General features: G+C 34.3%; 1 protein-coding gene across 1 annotated transcript in view; it reads right to left on the bottom strand.

Annotated features, from left to right (window-relative positions):
* Window positions 1-17360, bottom strand: part of LOC131044879 (uncharacterized) — a 267983-nt gene that overhangs the window by 206267 nt on the left and 44356 nt on the right. The window contains exons 3-4 of the mRNA XM_057978352.2: window positions 16755-16812; window positions 16419-16634 (exon numbers count right to left, since the gene is read on the bottom strand). Coding sequence (XP_057834335.1) covers window positions 16419-16634; window positions 16755-16812 — 274 coding nt within the window. The remainder of the gene's footprint in view (window positions 1-16418; window positions 16635-16754; window positions 16813-17360) is intronic.

Here is a 17360-nt window from a genome sequence, read left to right as displayed (position 1 = left end):
TTGATGTGTTTGCATTCTTTCTGAACACAGAAGGGAAAACACGGATTTAGGGCTTCGATTTGCCCTTCCCTTGGTCGCTCTAACATTACTCTTCGCATGGCTCATTGTTCTATTCGTGAAAACCAGATCTTCTACCAGATTGGAGTGCAGGAGTAAAGGGTCCGTTGTTGGTTCGATAGATATAGGAGTCAAGGCTGGAAGGCTTGTATTGACTTCAACACAATATTCCATATATATATGTGCTGAGTATTCATTAATTCTGCTATTGGTTCAGCAGCAGTTCAGGCACTTGTATTTCAACCTCATGCAAATATGTTATCATAAATCTCAGAATTATGAGAAGATTGGAGCAGTCTTGCACATCCTTGGCATGATTCAATTGGTAGTCCAACTTCAGCAACATCTCTGCTATATTTTGCTACTGCTGTTAAAGAATTTGTTTGGGTTTCATCAAAGGAAAATTATCAAGCCATATATATATATATATGCTGAGTATTCATTAATTCTGCTATTGGTTCAGTGGCAGTTCAGGCACTTGTATTTCAACCTCATGTAAATATGTTATCATAAATCTCAGAATTATGAGAAGATTGGAGCAGTCTTGCACATCCTTGGCATGATTCAATTGGTAGTCCAACTTCAGCAACATCTCTGCTATATTTTGCTACTGCTGTTAAAGAATTTATTTGGGTTTCATCAAAGGAAAATTATCAAGCCATATATATATATATATATGCTGAGTATTCATTAATTCTGCTATTGGTTCAGCGGCAGTTCAGGCACTTGTATTTCAACCTCATGCAAATATGTTATCATAAATCTCAGAATTATGAGAAGATTGGAGCAGTCTTGCACATCCTTGGCACAATTCCATTGGCAGTCCAACTTCAGCAACATCTCTGCTATATTTTGCTACCACTGTTAAAGAATTTATTTGGGTTTCATCAAAGGAAAATTATCAAGCCAAGTCTGTGTATGTATTGATGGTAACATTACTCGGCAATATAAAGTCAGCTTTATTCAATGTTACTTGCTTGTCATTTATGTTCAAGTTCAGAATACTTTTATGTTATCTCAGATTTCATTAGAAGAATATCTGTTATATTTGTCATCTCACAACATCATACAAATGCAAACCAAGAAACCTTTAAACCGAATCAAACTTCCAAACTGAGTCCAAGATGTATCATTTGAATAGCCCAAATCAAAAAGGAGAAAATTGGTCAATTTGGGAAGGGGTTCTTACACAATCAAACTTCAACAAATCAGCACAATTGCAATCCTGGATTGAATTGACTCTAATGGATAAAGGATTTTCATATTCAAATCCAAATATGAAAACGAAGAGAGTTTTTGTCTTCCAGATCTCCCACACCAACGTTTTTCATCCTTGAATGTTACAAACTCCAATTTGGAAGGAATAATGGAATGAGAAATCAGATGCTTTGCTTTGAGCAATGCCTTTTCTTTTATAGTTGCCTTTTGATCCCTCTATTTCAATTTGCCTTTTCCATCCAAGCATTTAAATTACTTTTTTAATTAAAAAAAACATTGAATTATATATAGTATTTAAATATTAGATAGGCCCTATAATGATATTTAAGTTCCCCTTTGAAAATAAAGAGATTGAGCCCAGTTAAAATATTATTATAGTCTACAGGCCCTCGATTAATTCCTTTATTTTTGAAAAGGTGACATGAGCAGTTGCAGCCTTTAGACATAAACAACAGAACAAAAACAACCAAAAAACCATGACAAGGTTTAAAACATAACTCATTCTTGAGGAAACAACAAGGATTTAGCTTGGAATTTGATGACATGAAAAATTCATAGGAGTACAGCACTATACTGAAAAATCTACTCTACAGTGCCACTTTACTTGGCAAATCTTGAAGCACAGTACTGACAACAACATAGAAATATTACGAATTTACAACCAAAAAAATCACTAGGAATAGAACACAGATATTGGAATGACAGCTTCTTCTTGAGCATTTACTATAGGGAAAAGTAAGGAGGCTTGGGCTCAGCACGGACTCCGCGAGGTGACTTGAGTCGGGACTCGAAACTAAGCAAAAAAATCAGTGCAGACTCGGCAAGTGAAAAACCTGAGAAATTTCGAAATTTTTAAGGATTTAAAACTTGTTTCATGCACCCTTTATTAAATAAATCTTAAAGACGCAATAACATCATCAAATAGAAGTTGATCTGATCACATACACAAGTATACATCGATCAAATAAGTATAAACACAAATTGTAGCTAAAGGAAATAGCACACTTAGATTATATAAATTTTGTCATATGTATATAAAACTCATAGAATATGAAATCCACGACATCAATTCTTCCAAACAAATATCAAAACAATAACTAGAAATCTATGGCCCAGAGGAGCTTGCATCCCTCCTATGAAGGCATCTAAGGTAGGTCTTGGATGATGTAGCAGCCATAATATTAATTAATTATGAATATGTAGAGATTAGCAATAAGGGATATGTATTATGTAGATTTTTATGATAATGATTCATCGTTGACATATTATATGCTTAGACTTATAGTTTGATGGGGGTTTGGGGGAAACACCAAAACAAGGCTGAGGTCAGCACCCCTTGTGGGGGTTTGAAGGTGAAAGAGAGAGGTAGAGAGATAGGCCTAGATCTTGGGGGAGAGGAGAGAGTGAGATAGAGAGAAGTAGAGAGTGGGGATATAAATAGACTAACAGGGAGAGAGATAGGTCTAGAGTTCAGGGCAGATAAAGTGACTGAGATAAGAGAAAGCGAGAGAATGCTGATTACTGAAATTCAACAGTCTGAAAATTTTTAAGATTTTCTAAAATCTAGAATTTGCATTATAACTCCTAGAGATCTGAAACCACTCTCAAACATTCTTCCAATATATACATGAAATATAACTTGAAGTATACTTAAATGTTAAAATTCATGTATATTTTCTGATGAAGAAAATGAAATTGACTTGAAGACAAAGATGGTGAGTTAAATGTTATATTTCATGTATATTTTGGGGGCATGTCATAAACCAAAACAAAATTTGAATTTTGAGATTTAAAAATTAAAAAAATGAGTCTAGTCGAGTCCAAGAGATGGGAATCGCTCAAAGTCGGCCAAGTCCGAGTCTGTAATGTCCCCTTATTTGATTATTTAGAAAGTAGGGACAATTATCTATTACTAAGAGATAGTTTCAATGAATATGATTGTTGAACAGTAATAATAATAATCAACTGTACCTAAATGTGAACGGAAGGACAGATGGATGCAATATGTGATACAACCCTTAATAGTTTGAAAGTTATATTCTCTGGATCTGCAATTTAAAAAAATACAGAGATACGAGCCCCTTTCTAATATTCTGATATGATTACACAACAACTCTGTGGTAAGGCTGATAAACCTTCCTTTTTCTTCCAAATTGACATAGAGTTTGATAAGTGTGATATCGATGTCCACTTAAGTCTTTACTATATCTGATATGTCAATGAATATGTAATTATAAATATGTTTATATCAGCCTGAATAATTGGCTGCTGTTCCGATCTGAAAGTATATATTTACAGCCACGGATGTGCTTTCTCTGGCCCAAGTCGTGTTCTCTCCAACCGGTTACTTTCCAAATGTTTTTATTAAGGTTCATTTTATAATGCTCTTGCAATACCGAAGAGATTGCATCCCTTGATTGTTAAAGAGACATGTCTCTTCCAAATCGCTACTCTTCATAATAATCGATTTGTTAATGTTTATTTGTTATTTCTTAATTACTGCCACCCATAACTATCACATTCAAATATCCATCTCCATTCTTCTTCCTAATGTGACTGTCTATTGTGAGGGGACAAACTCTGACACCAGCAGTCTTCTTATATTTAATTTAATAATTAACTCTATTTATTGTTTAGGATGATTGTTATTCTATTATATATTATTATTATTATTTTTGTTGAATAGTTGTTTTTCTGAATTTATTTATTATTATATTTGTTTTCTAATTACTTTGTTATTTTGTCAATAATATAATATGGTAAAATTTATATTATTATTTGATAAGTATGAAATTAATATTAATATTTAATAAATATAAATTATATATTAAATCTTGTTTATTATTATCATTAAGATTTTATTTAGTTCATTCTATTCATTTATTTGATTATATATATATATATATCTTAATTGTATTATTCTATTTTAGAGTGGGCATTATCATGTTTTGATTGTTTAGATGGGGACATCACAAAGTCAAGCCCCCAGGACTCGCCCAGGGTGACTGGATTCAGGACTCAAGTCCAAGATTATCTTAATTGTATTATTCTATTTTAGAGTGGGCATTATCATGTTTTGATTGTTTAGATGGGGACATCACAAAGTCAAGCCCCCAGGACTCGCCCAGGGTGACTGGATTCAGGACTCAAGTCCAAGCTAATCTTGGTGAGTCTCATTACTATGCCACCCGAGATAGGCGGAAGCAAATTGTTTATCTATCTCGGGAATTGATTTTAGGGTAAATAAGCTTGCAAACTATTTAACATACTGACTGACAACCCACATATTCAGGTTGTTTGTTAAAGGCTTAAAGTCATAAATAACATTTAAATTGCAGCTTCTCAATATACAATGGACAAATGTAAGGGAAGATCATTACATATATATAGAACCACCTACAAAAAATTTGCACAGTTATCATGTGTAAAGATGAATATATGTAATATGATACAAATGGGATTCTCTTCTTTAATCATGAACACAACAACAATGGTCAGTAATCAAGATTCGAACTTGCACAATATTTATCTCCATGCGTCATATAGGAAAGGGGGTGGTAGAGATGATGGTTGACCACAATATTTATATGTTACCAACTCATTTTTATTATGGGTTACAAGTACATTATACCATAGTCTAAAAACTCATGACTTGGAAAAACACAGCAAACCCGAATTTGCCTCATGCTTGGTGACTTGGCAAAAACTTGCCAAAACATGGAAAATTTTCAAAAATAGAAAAGCACATATTTTTATAGAATACTTTTTTAAAAATGCATAATAAATAACAAAACTAATTGTAGAGAACTTAATAGTGATAAGTACTAACTGAAGTTATTTTTCATTCATTCGTCATTTCATAGATCACAAAAAAAAATTCAATACACAATTACACATCATTGATCATTGATCATTCACAATTTCATGATAGTTCATATTTCAAAAGTTCATAGTTATTACTTATTACTAATTAGTGTCAAGTTCAAATAGTAAACAGACATATAATTATAAATCTCAAACATCATTATCATAGTGGCCAAAAAAGCATCAAGATTCATTATATCAATGTCATCTTATACTCCTGATAAACAAAAAGTAGGTCGTGGCAACTTAGTGATGTCAAAGGTTGGTTTTAATGTTCATGACATTAGATTCCTCGTTTTTAAATACATAAACTGGAAAAGTCTAATTATCCAAACTGAACTTTTAAAAATATGGAATACTGTGCTTATATGGACTTTGTATTAATTTTCTACCAGACTATTAAAATCTGGAGCTGATGTTTCACACAATTGCCCTTGATTTTATGCCCAAACAAAGTAATATTAATCGCAGAGGTCTTCTAAAGATGCAGACAACCTGATGTCATTAGCAGCAGGTCAATGTGACATCTAAAGCATGCTGTTACATCTGGCTGGCAATCATCAATATCATAGCTCCCTCAACTTTTACTTCCATCCTGATAAAAATGACGTTTTTTTATCATTTCAAGACTCAAAAACTGTTGAAATATATATACTTCTTCAGCTTACAAAATTAAAAGAGTGAAACCCTCGGATGGTTGTGAGATGGCTACAGTTTTCAGGCTGAATGCCCTTAGATTGGAAACATTTTTGAAGAATCTAGACAACCGATCATATGGCTGCCTCAAAAATCTGCATTCAAAACTTAGAAGCAAACTAAAATAGAATTTAGTATTAAATTTCTTTGCCTTGGAAAAACTGCATTACCTTTGATGTACCAGAGCTTCTACTCCATAACTGTAAAAGCTTGACATGTAAATCCACATCTAAGATTTCATTGAAAGAAATTTGATTCCAACTAACAAGAGGTACAGACTAGGGTATTAAAAATGGTAGATCTTACTTTTATTCACAACTTCAAGTTTCTTCAAGAATCTCTAGCAAAAGATGGCAGTCATTACTTTGCAGAGCCATTTCTTAAAGAGATCAGGAAAATGTTGTGTTATGTTGATGAACATAGTAGATAACTAGATTAAAATGCTAGGACATCTTTTGAATTCAATGAGATTTAGATGTTTTAGATGTTTTTGAAACGATAATTCGATGTTGTAATTAATTAAAGAGAGGAATACTCTTTATATAGAAAATTACAAGACAATCTTTCAATAATGGAAAAGATCGAGAATAGAAACATGAATGACAGAAAGGAAACTTTCTAAAACTAACTAAAGACGAAAGACATAAACAAAAGTTTCTAAATACTAACTAAATGACTAAAATGACCATTATAGCAATATTACAATATTACTTCAATACCCTCCCTTAATGGTCATTCTACTAACTACCCTACAAAAGATGTGACATAATTTGCAGGTCATTTGGCCACAAATGCATAAAAGACTACCTCAGAACGCTCTATGACATAAACCTGCTGCTGAGACCCTCCCTAGTTCTACAGAACTTCTAGACATGCCCTAATTTATTATAATTCTTCTACCACAATCCTTCCAACATGATGTTGGGTAACAAAGCCATCCCTCCCTTTATCCAGGAACACCAAGATGAGCTTCTATAATCTCACGCAAAAACCCCATGATGATTTTTTTGGGAAAAAAATCAGAAAACCTCGAAAACAACACCTTTCATGATTTTTTGAAGAAAAAATCAGAAAACCCTCCAGCAAAGAAAGTACCCACGATTTTTGTGTGAAAAAATCGTGCAAAAACGAACAAAGAAACCATGATTTTTTAAGAGAAAATTGTGCAAAACCCTCCATGATTTTTTCTGAAGAAAAATCAAAAAACCCATCCATGATTTTTAAGAGAAAATCGTACAAAACCCCCCAATATGTTCAAAAACTTTACTCGCGGCCGTTATGAGTAGTAAACAAAAATAAAACTCCTTGATTTTTATGGAAAAAATCAAGCAAAACCCTTCCATGATTTTTTGTGGAAAAAAAAAATCAAAAAACCCCACCGTGATTTTTTGGGGAAAAAATCAGAAAAACCCAACATGATTTTTTTGGAAAAAAAATCAGAAAACCCACCATTATATTTTTTGGAAAAAAATCAAAAAACACACCATGATTTTTCATTAAAAACTTCTAGAAATAAATTTCAGGTAAATTACCCCAAAAAAAATTTAGGATTCGTCAAAAAAAATTAACATGCTTTGTTACCATGAAATGATAATTCAATGTTGTGATTAATTAAGGAGAGGAATGCCCCTTATATAGAAAATTACAAACGATCTTTCTATAATGAAAATGATCAAGAATAGAAACACGAAACATCCTAAAACTAACTAAAGACGGGTTGTGACCTTTTTCACACATCGCCACATTGCAAATGGGGACCCCCTGTTTTTTCTTTTTAGGGTCAATTTTGACACCTTCCTATTTTTAAGGAATTCTACTTTTTTGCTTTTTCTGCTTTTTTTTATTTTTGGCACTTTGGGACCAATCCAAGAAGCAGCTTTTTTGGCTTGCTTTTTGCTTTTTTTGCTTTTTCTTTTTTTCTGTTTGTTTTGAAAGCAGGATTAGGGTTTTGTTCCTCAGGTCACAAGATCAGTGCCCATGTTCTAAGAATTGAAAAATTATGCCTCTAGTGTTAAAAGCAAGGTGAAAACCCTAGGCTAGGGTTTTGTTCCAGATGATCCAGATATGAACATGGCAAGTTAAAACAGCAGCATAGAAGATTGAAATAGATGGCATGAAAGTCAAATTTGCCCAAGGCATGGTGAAAGAGGCTGTCCAAAACTATCCAAAGTCCGCCCATGATAAGGTGGCAAGAGGTTGGCAAACTTCGAATTGGACATGAGAAGAATGTTCTAACTTCCTTGAAGTCTGCCCTAAGCATGCAATGCCTTATGAAGCTTAAAGTCCTCCACCAAGGCACAAAGCAAACATGTCCAAACATGTATGAAGTCCACCCAAGGCATCAAAGTAAGCATGGCAAGACATTGGACAAGTCCTCCCAGCCAAGATAGAAGATGGCAAAAACCATGCAAACTCCGCCCAAGGGGATAGAGGATAAAAGCATAGTTGGACTACTCACGACTCGGCTCGACTCGCCAACTCGGCAAAAACTCGGAAAAACTTGGCAACTTAAAAAACACACTTAAATTTAATAAAAAATGCATTTTTTTTGCAAAATTTAATGAGAAGATGCATCCAATGAGTCAATAAATGATAACACAAAAGAAACAAGCTGATTCTAGATATATTTAAATGCAAAGTGTCTACAAAATCGCATCCTCATGAGGAATGTTGATGGCTAGAAGCCTGGAAGCAAAATAGTGAATAGTTTTTGTAAAACCAAAAGTAAAAACATCATTACAAATTACAATTACAACTTCCTCTTCCCAGCTCTAGCAAAAACCAAGGGAAAGGTAGAACTAGAGGATCTAGTCCTAGAAGTCTGCAGTGGGTGTGACTGTGCCTCCTCGCTCGGTATGGCTGGCTCATCCTCCATCCTAGATGAAGCTATGTCTCCACCTGCTTGTGGCACTGGCAATGACTCCTCATCCTCATCCTCTTCCTCCTCAATGTCATCCAACGTGAAACCAAATCCAACCCCCTCCTCCTCCATAGCCTGCCCCTCCAAATCAGTGATGTCATCCTCGGAAAACAATGGAGGTTGCTCATGTGATGTCCAATCACAATAAGGATCTATATCATCCAAGTCAAGTGGACCACCTGCTACTTCCTCTACCTTCCTTACGCGCAATTGAAGATTATATTGCACAAAGACAAGGTCATTGAGGCGTTTTTGAGCTAACTTGCTCCTCTTCTTCGTGTCGATGGCTTCAAACAAGCTCTAACTGCGCTCACAACTAGATGAACTACAATGTTGACATAAAATTTTGAGGGCAAATGTTTTGAGATTTGGGGTATTTCCACACCAACTTTGCCACCAAGCATCTGCAAATTAAAATAAGGTTGAGAGTAGCACCCCTCGCCGAGGTCTAAGGGTGAGAAAAAGAGGGGTAGAGAGATAGGTCTAGATCTTGGGGGAGAGAGGAGAGAGTGAGATGGAGTGTGGTAGAGAGGGGGATAGAGGAAGAGTGATAGGGAGATAGATACGTCTAAAATTTGAGGCAGATAAAGTGAGTAAGATAGAGAGAGCGAGAGAATGTTGATAGGAGCATAATGATTATTGAAATTTGACTGTCTGAAAAATTAAAAGATCTTCTAAAACCTAGAATTTGCATTATAACTCCTAGAGATCTGAAACCACTCTCAAACATCCTGCCAATATATACATGAAATATAATATTTAAGTATAAGAAAGTCTTTTCTTATACCTTTAAGTTATATTTCATGTATATATTCTGATGAAGAGAATGACACTGAACTGAAAAAAAAAAAATAGATAATTTTTTGACATGTTTGGGCCTCTTTTTTTAGTCTAGCCGAGTTCTTTATAGAAACTCGCCGAGTTCTTTATAGAAACTCGCCGAGTTCTTTATAGAAACTCGCCGAGTTTTTGATAGAAACTCGTCGCGGCGATTACTCGTCGAGTTTTTAATCGCCGAGTTTTTTGCAAAAACTCGGCAAGTTTCTTGTTGCGAGTTAAAGTGGTAAAAACTTGCAAAGCTCAAAAAATCGGTGAGTTTTTAAAACTCGCCGATTACTCTGCGAGTGTTCCATCTATGGATAAAAGCAAGACATAATTGAAAGAAAAGCAAGAGGTTTGACATGTCAAAAGAAGCCAAATTCGCCTTGACTAAAGGCACTCCAAGTCCGCCTTGTGCCAAGGAGACCTGAAGTCCACCATGTCTAAAGGAGGTTATCCAATGGTCTTCAAAGTCTGCCCAGCCAAGAGGATGAATGTCCACAAGAGCATGAAGTCCGAGTTGTAATAAGTTAAGATGGCTAAACACAAGGAAGTTCCAATGAAGCTTAAAGTCCACCTAGGAAGATAGTGGAGTATGTCTTGACAAATTGGAAGTTTGCCTTGGAAGGAAGGAAAAGGTTGAATTGCCAAACACTTAGCAACTCCACCCAAGGAAAAGAAGGCAATGTTCAGCATGAGATGAAGTCCACCTAGGACTGTCTAAAGACTTGTCAAGTCCGCCTTGCCTAGGAGATGGCAAGGAAGCTTCAAAGTCCGCCCAAGGAAAAGATTAAAGCAAGACAAGGTTGAAAGGGAAAAGAAAAGCACAAGGACATGAGAAGAAGAAAGCAAGGCATAAAATTCTTGTCCAAGAAGAAATTAAAGTCCGCCTACAATAAAGAAAGCAATTGGCTAACAAGAAGGTAAAGTCCTCCTAGCAGCAGCATGATAACTAGTCCGCCCTCTCAAGCATGGCACAAACATGTGTGGAGTCCGACCTGCCTATAAGAAGGATGTCCAACACCTAGCAAAGTCCGCCTTGGCTAGAGAGTCTCTGAGTCCGCCCATGATGAGAAAGACCATGGTGAGCAAAGGTTAAACTCCACCCAAGCATGTAAGAAGGTGGTTTGATATAGTAGGAAGATAACTAAGTTCGCCATGAAGAAGAAGAGAATGGCTAGGGAAACAAACAAATTAGACAAGAAGTATAAGATCCACCCTTGAAAGATCAATCAAGACTGAACGGGTTGGAAAAATATACTTAGGATATTCTTATATTAGAGAAATTTCAAAAAAAAATGGTTGTGTGGAATTTTGAATAAGTGTTGGAAAGAAAACAGGAAGAATGAAGAAGAATAGAGAGGAAAAGTAAAGGGGAAATGAATAAAATCCTTGCCCAAAGGATGGAGTCTACCTTGCTTAGCACAAGCCAAATTTAGAACTGAAGGCAAATCCACAGGCAAAGCTCATTCGAGCATAGAGATGGCCAAAATCTCGGCTAGGTGTTGGAAGGTTCACATGAAGGTGTCACAAAATGAAATTGAATAGCCAAAATTTGGCTAAGTACGGAAATACTTCACAGAGAAAATTCCAAATTCCTCCATTGTGGCAAAGGCACAGAAGAATTCTTCTCCAAATTAAAGGCACTTGAAAGAATTTCAAGGCATCAAGAAAGAAAAGTCTTCAGACTTGGCAAAAATATAGAAATAAATTCCAGACTTCTTGAAGGATTTCATTTCCTGAAGATTCAAAGACAAGCTCCCAAACATCATTAGATAGTGGCAAGAAGACTATTCCAAACAAATTTCCATACTTAGGCAATTTTTCGGCACAAATTGTAGAATTCAAAGAGGACATTCAACAATCAGATTGTTCCAAGTCAACATGTCCAGGTTCAATGAACCTAACTTACCCAGAAGCTTCTAGAAGGTGTATTTCACAATGTAACAACCTTCTATTTTATTATTGGTTTATATTTAGCAAGAAGGACAAGTGTCCTCAAATGTAATTTTCTCATTGGTCGTGGGGTAGTTAGTTGTAACAAACCTTAATTAAGGTTTTATTTTGTAATGTCGACCGTTGATTTGAAATCAATCCTGGCCATTGAATTGTAATTGGGGAGCCTATAAATTGAGCTCACCCCCTCATTTGTAAATCATGGGAGCATGTTGCAAAACATGTTAAGATAAGTAATTGTTGTTTATGACTGCCAAAGTAATAAGTAATGCATTGTTTGAATTGATGGTGATTACTTCACTTATTTTGGAGTTTTGCATGGTTCTTATCCCTCATCATAGTTTAGATTTCACTTCATGTATGTTAGAAGAATGCAAGATCTAATAAGTATTGATTTATGGCGAATTTCCGCTCATACTTTTGATGAACAGATGATTTTTGTTCATTGTGTAAGGTTACTCTGAGCTCATTTTGTGGAGGTTTAACTTCTACTTTGAGTAATATTGTTCAACTGTTGGTATTCATAAGTATGAAAATCATAAAGCACATCCCTTGAAGATCGCACTCACTTTTGTGTAGTTGTCCTAAGAGTGGCGAAGAAAAGTGTTGTTATTGAAGTCACCTAGTCAATACCGTCTCTTGAATTCTTAGGAATAGATAGAATTTCTAAACCTTATCTCCTTTTGAGTTTTCTTGAATTCCATGATCCAAAACCCAAACAACAAATATCCATTGTGAATTGAACAAGCCAAGCGTAAGTCCCCCTTGCATTTCAGCACACATAACCAAGGAAGCTATCCAACATAAAGTCGCATGTTCACACATATAGACCTTGGAGTCGCCTTGTGGTCTTTCTCGCAACCTTGGCACAGGTAGTGATTTTGTTCATAAGAGGGTAGAGTATCCTTGGATATTTTATTCTAATTGTTCGGTATATGTTATGTACACCAACAAGACGAAAGACATAAACAGGAGTTTCTAAATACTAAATAAGTGACTAAGATGACCATTATAGCAATATTACAATATTACGTTAATAGTTTTTGTTGGCATTAATTTTGGCATTGATGTTATAGTGCTGCAAAGATTGATTAAAATGATATGTTGTTTCAGACTAACCGTAATCTACAGTGTGATATGTTGATTCAAGCATATACAGGGCAAGAAGTTTTACATACAGGTTAACATTCCAGTTTTCTCTTTTTCTCTGTCCAAGGTAATTTGAGATCACTTGTAACCAGTGACTCTATGATCAAATCATACAAGATTATTCCTTCTATTTGTAGAAGCAGTACTGGATTCTGGTTCTATTATAAATGGTAGAGAGCAAGAGTGGTGCAAATAAGAAACAAAGTCTCAAAGCGATAAATGAGTTTGTCGTATATAAAATTAAAGGTGAACGGTTTGAGTTTAATAAAATAACAAAGTTCATGTTCCTTTAATGATACCAATGTCGTCTCGGTGGTTTCAACTGTTTTTAAACAAGACGTGAAAGATACAAATGTCCGACTTGGTATTTCTACCGTTTTCGGTTGAACTGTTTTTTCCACCCAATTCTTAACTGATAAAATTTTATAAATCATGTATCATGATTCATGTTGCTGTGTGAAGACAATATAATGATTGTGGGGTCTTAAACGATGAAATGATTAAGCAGTGCATATATTTGTGAGTGAAAAACACATGTGTTATCGTGATCAACGTATTCTGAAACACATAAATTTTATCTGAAGTTTGATTATAGAGGAAGTGTATTGCTTGGATCTTCAGAACATAGCCATTGTGAGCTGTATCCAAAATGCTGGCCGAAGAATGATTGTTTTATGACAGCCTGGCCTTTGCATATTGCTGTGGGTATTGTTATCTAAACTTCTTGTTTCAAAACTTATTTTTGAAAAGCGATAACAGGCATATTGAGGTTTGACTTATTTGGAAAACAGTAATAGATATCTTGAGAAGTCTTTCATACTCACAGGCATAAATTTACATTGCATTATTGTTTACAGAAGGTCTAATTTTGAAGAGGACAGAAATACATGAATTCTGAATTATTTTGTGAAGATAATTGCAGGTTTTCTCTTACATTCGATTGGCTCAGGGTGATATCAGAAGATACAGCAACCTTTTGGCTTCATTAACAGCATATAATTCTTTTTCAGAAGATAATCCACTTGAGTTGAATACTTGTTCTCTAATTGAACATATAGTATTGATGTTTTAAATGTTCAAATTGATTATCACATCATCGTATTTCAACTTTAAGAAGTTGAGGTTTTTTGGAGGATTGTTTCGGTTGGTGCCCTGATCTTTGATGAGTTTATGCTCATGTTGTAAGAGTTGGTGCTCTTGATGAAAGGGTAGGTGCCCTTCATACCTTGTAATCAGATTTCATTGTGAGGCTGGATTAGGACAGTAGATCCTAGCGGCATTTCTCACAGTGGTTTTCCCACATTGGGTTTCCACGTAAAATCTTGAGCTTTGTGTTTTTGTTGTTGCATCTTACACAATTTCAGTTGTTGCATCTTTTATGTCTTAAGTTTTTCAAATTAAGGTTTGAAAGAATTTTAAAGTTGTAAAGAAAGATTATAGCATTGTGTACTACTGATTCACCCCCCCTCTCAGTAGTACTTCAGTGTTCTACAGTTTTAAACATCAAAAATAATTTCAAGAATATGTTGTGTTATTATTGATGATCATAGTAGAGATTTAAATGAAAATGATGATAAATCTTTTGAATTCGAAGACATTTAGATGTTTGAATGTTAGAAGTACATTTCAATTTTAAGCTATCTTTTAGTTAAAAGTCCAAAGCTTCCAGAATCCCTGTGTATAATAAAACACGAAATCGATGATTCAGATCTGAACATGCAAACCTATTACCAGGAGAAAACCAGTAGTGATGCAGAATAGATACAAACCTTATAAACTCTAGAGAGTGACCACTAAATAATTAATTTTATAGAAACATGTGAAGGAATTCAGTCTTTAACAACATTTATATTAATAAACTTTAATGAAGTCTCTTCCAGTAAATAAAATAATGGCTGGCTTACAAATGAAGCTAACTGGCTGGTATAAAAAACCACATATTTTAATGTTGCTGAATTTCAAACTATCATGCATTCTCATTTTTGTTATCCTTGGAATTGTAGTCAAATTATCGTGCAATACGTAAAGTATATATTTTGTACGTTTTTCATAAGTTTATGTTAGGTAGAATTTTAAGCATGAATATTTTTCTGAACCAAAATTTTCAACCTTTCTCATGAACTCCAGATTTCCATCCTGCTGAATAAGAATCAAATTGTTTTCCCAACAAATCTAGCTGTGGATTCATATAGCAGGTAAAGTATATATTTTGTACGTTTTTCATAAGTTTATGTTAGTTAGAATTTTAAGCATGAATGTTTTTCTGAACCAAAATTTTCAACCTTTCTCATGAACTCCAGATCTCCATCCTGCTGAATAAGAATCAAATTGTTTTCCCAACAAATCTAGCTGTGGATTCATATAGCAGGTAAAGTATATATTTTGTACGTTTTTCATAAGTTTATGTTAGTTAGAATTTTAAGCATGAATATTTTTCTGAACAAAATTTTCAACCTTTCTCATGAACTCCAGATTTCCATCCTGCTGAACAAGAATCAAATTGTTTTCCCAACAAATCTAGCTGTGGATTCATATTGCAGGCATTTGCAACTAGAGAGAGACCCATAAATTTGCCATCATTCATAGGGATCCCACTTCAGTGTCTTTTAGAACCTTTATGATATATAGATTTTTCTAAAAAAAAATCTTTTTGGTCAATTATGCATTGTCCAGAAATTAATGACATCAGATTTCCAAAATCCATAAAGATTATTACTAAATTGTTTCTGGATTAGATTGTGTTCGAGATTTTTTGCATCAACGTCTTGGATCACACTCTGATCCATCATCAAGATGATGAAAGAGAGCACAAGGAAATAAAAATGGATTAGCTGCAGACCAAAAACAAACTAAAAAGGAAAGGTGGAAGGTGGGGGGGGAAGAGAGAGCGGGGGGGAGGCTACATGAGGAACAAGGCACCAAGAAGGAATAAAAGACAATAAGACTCAAAGAGCACAAAACAAATTGACTAAGAAAGGTCAAAGGAGACAAGCCACAAATAATAAAAAATAAAATAGAAGACTCAAAAGAGAACAAAGAAACACGACAAGAAGGAAAAAAACATTTAAAACACTCTATAGGTATAAGACAATAACAAAGACCCAAAAAAACACCAAAATATAATGCTCAAAAATAATTAAGTCACAAAGAACAACAACGGATTAAACATAAGATTATATAATAGATATTAATGGATATATTAGATCCACTAATAAAGAAATAAGAAATGACATAATTAATATAAATTATACACAATAGGGAGAAAAAACAACCCATTAATCTAATCAAATTGATAATATGTTCTAATGCCCTGACTATGGAAAAGCAACCAACAATCACTCCATTCTTCATGCCATGATCAACAAAAATCCTATGCAAAGATGCTTCTGAACATGGAGGCTTCTCTTACAGCATGGCATCTTAGCATTTCTTATAAAAAAATGCCTATTAGATCTAATATGAACAATTGGTTAAATCATTGAAGACATTTTAACGTTGGGATTAAATTCTAGTATAAAGGTCCTCTTCAGCCTCCATGTGATGTTACAAAAACTCATGTTGGTATTTACAAGTTGGATGCAAATAGTATAGGCAGGCTTTTCTAACCAAATTTAAGTATACATAGTAAAGTAACAGTCCTCTATGCACTGGTGATGCTCTTAGCAAGTATCACTGCCAAATTTTGTAGAACTTTATAAATTCATATTACCAAATCAAGTAATTGCGGCAAAGAACAAACCTCATTGTCACTTTCTTCCATTGTAATAAGTAAAGCTTGCTCAAATTCTCGATATGCTGTCCACAACTTTCCACCTTCTGAAATATGTAAACCTGCAGCAGTTAGTGCTCGTTCAAACAGAGCCCTTATCTTTGCAATGCCTTCTGGTGTGCATTGTGACACAGACTCATCACGCTCTTGTATGAAATTCAGATAATCGGACCATAATGGAATGGACTGAGAAAAGCATACCATAAATAATTGGTGAGAAAAAGTAACTTCTTAAAAATAGTTTTTACAAGAAATATGACTACAATTTCTAAAATTTGATCAGACAACTTCATGTTGCAAACTTACCATATAGTCATATACTGCACGTTCATATAGTGACTCAATGACTGGAACAGCTTCCAAACTGCATCAAAAGAATATAAGTGGTGCACCAAGATAACTTTCAAGTGAGTAAAACAAATTTCAATATGAAAAATGCAAAACAATTAAAATACTAAAAAACCTCCAAAGACAATTCATATTTTCAGAATATGGTGACTGGCAGGATTCATATCTGTATAAAAATATTTATATAGTCCACATGTAACCAAAAATTAAAAAGATATGACCAAGAAAAATGAATACAAATAAGAGAAACAGAATTTAGCAGTAACATATGCCACTTTACTGAAATAATGGAAACTAAGAAAGTGAAAATACTGAAACAAAAAATTGAAAAAATAAAATTGAAAACAGTAAATGGATCCAAGCCAATATTTTCAATAAGTACTGAGTCCTTCAACATTTGATCACTCACAAATAATCATTCATGGTGCAATCATTCCAACATATTTAACCAAACTCTCATAATATTTGAATATTATTAATTTATCGCCATGAACAATAAAACCTTACCATCATATTAAGTACATAACATTACTCTGTCCTTTCAAATAGCTCCAGGCTGAAACA

The sequence above is a fragment of the Cryptomeria japonica genome, chromosome 3 (assembly GCF_030272615.1).
Source record: "Cryptomeria japonica chromosome 3, Sugi_1.0, whole genome shotgun sequence".
Classification (NCBI taxonomy): domain Eukaryota; kingdom Viridiplantae; phylum Streptophyta; class Pinopsida; order Cupressales; family Cupressaceae; genus Cryptomeria; species Cryptomeria japonica.
This window is presented reverse-complemented; position numbering and strand designations above follow the sequence as displayed.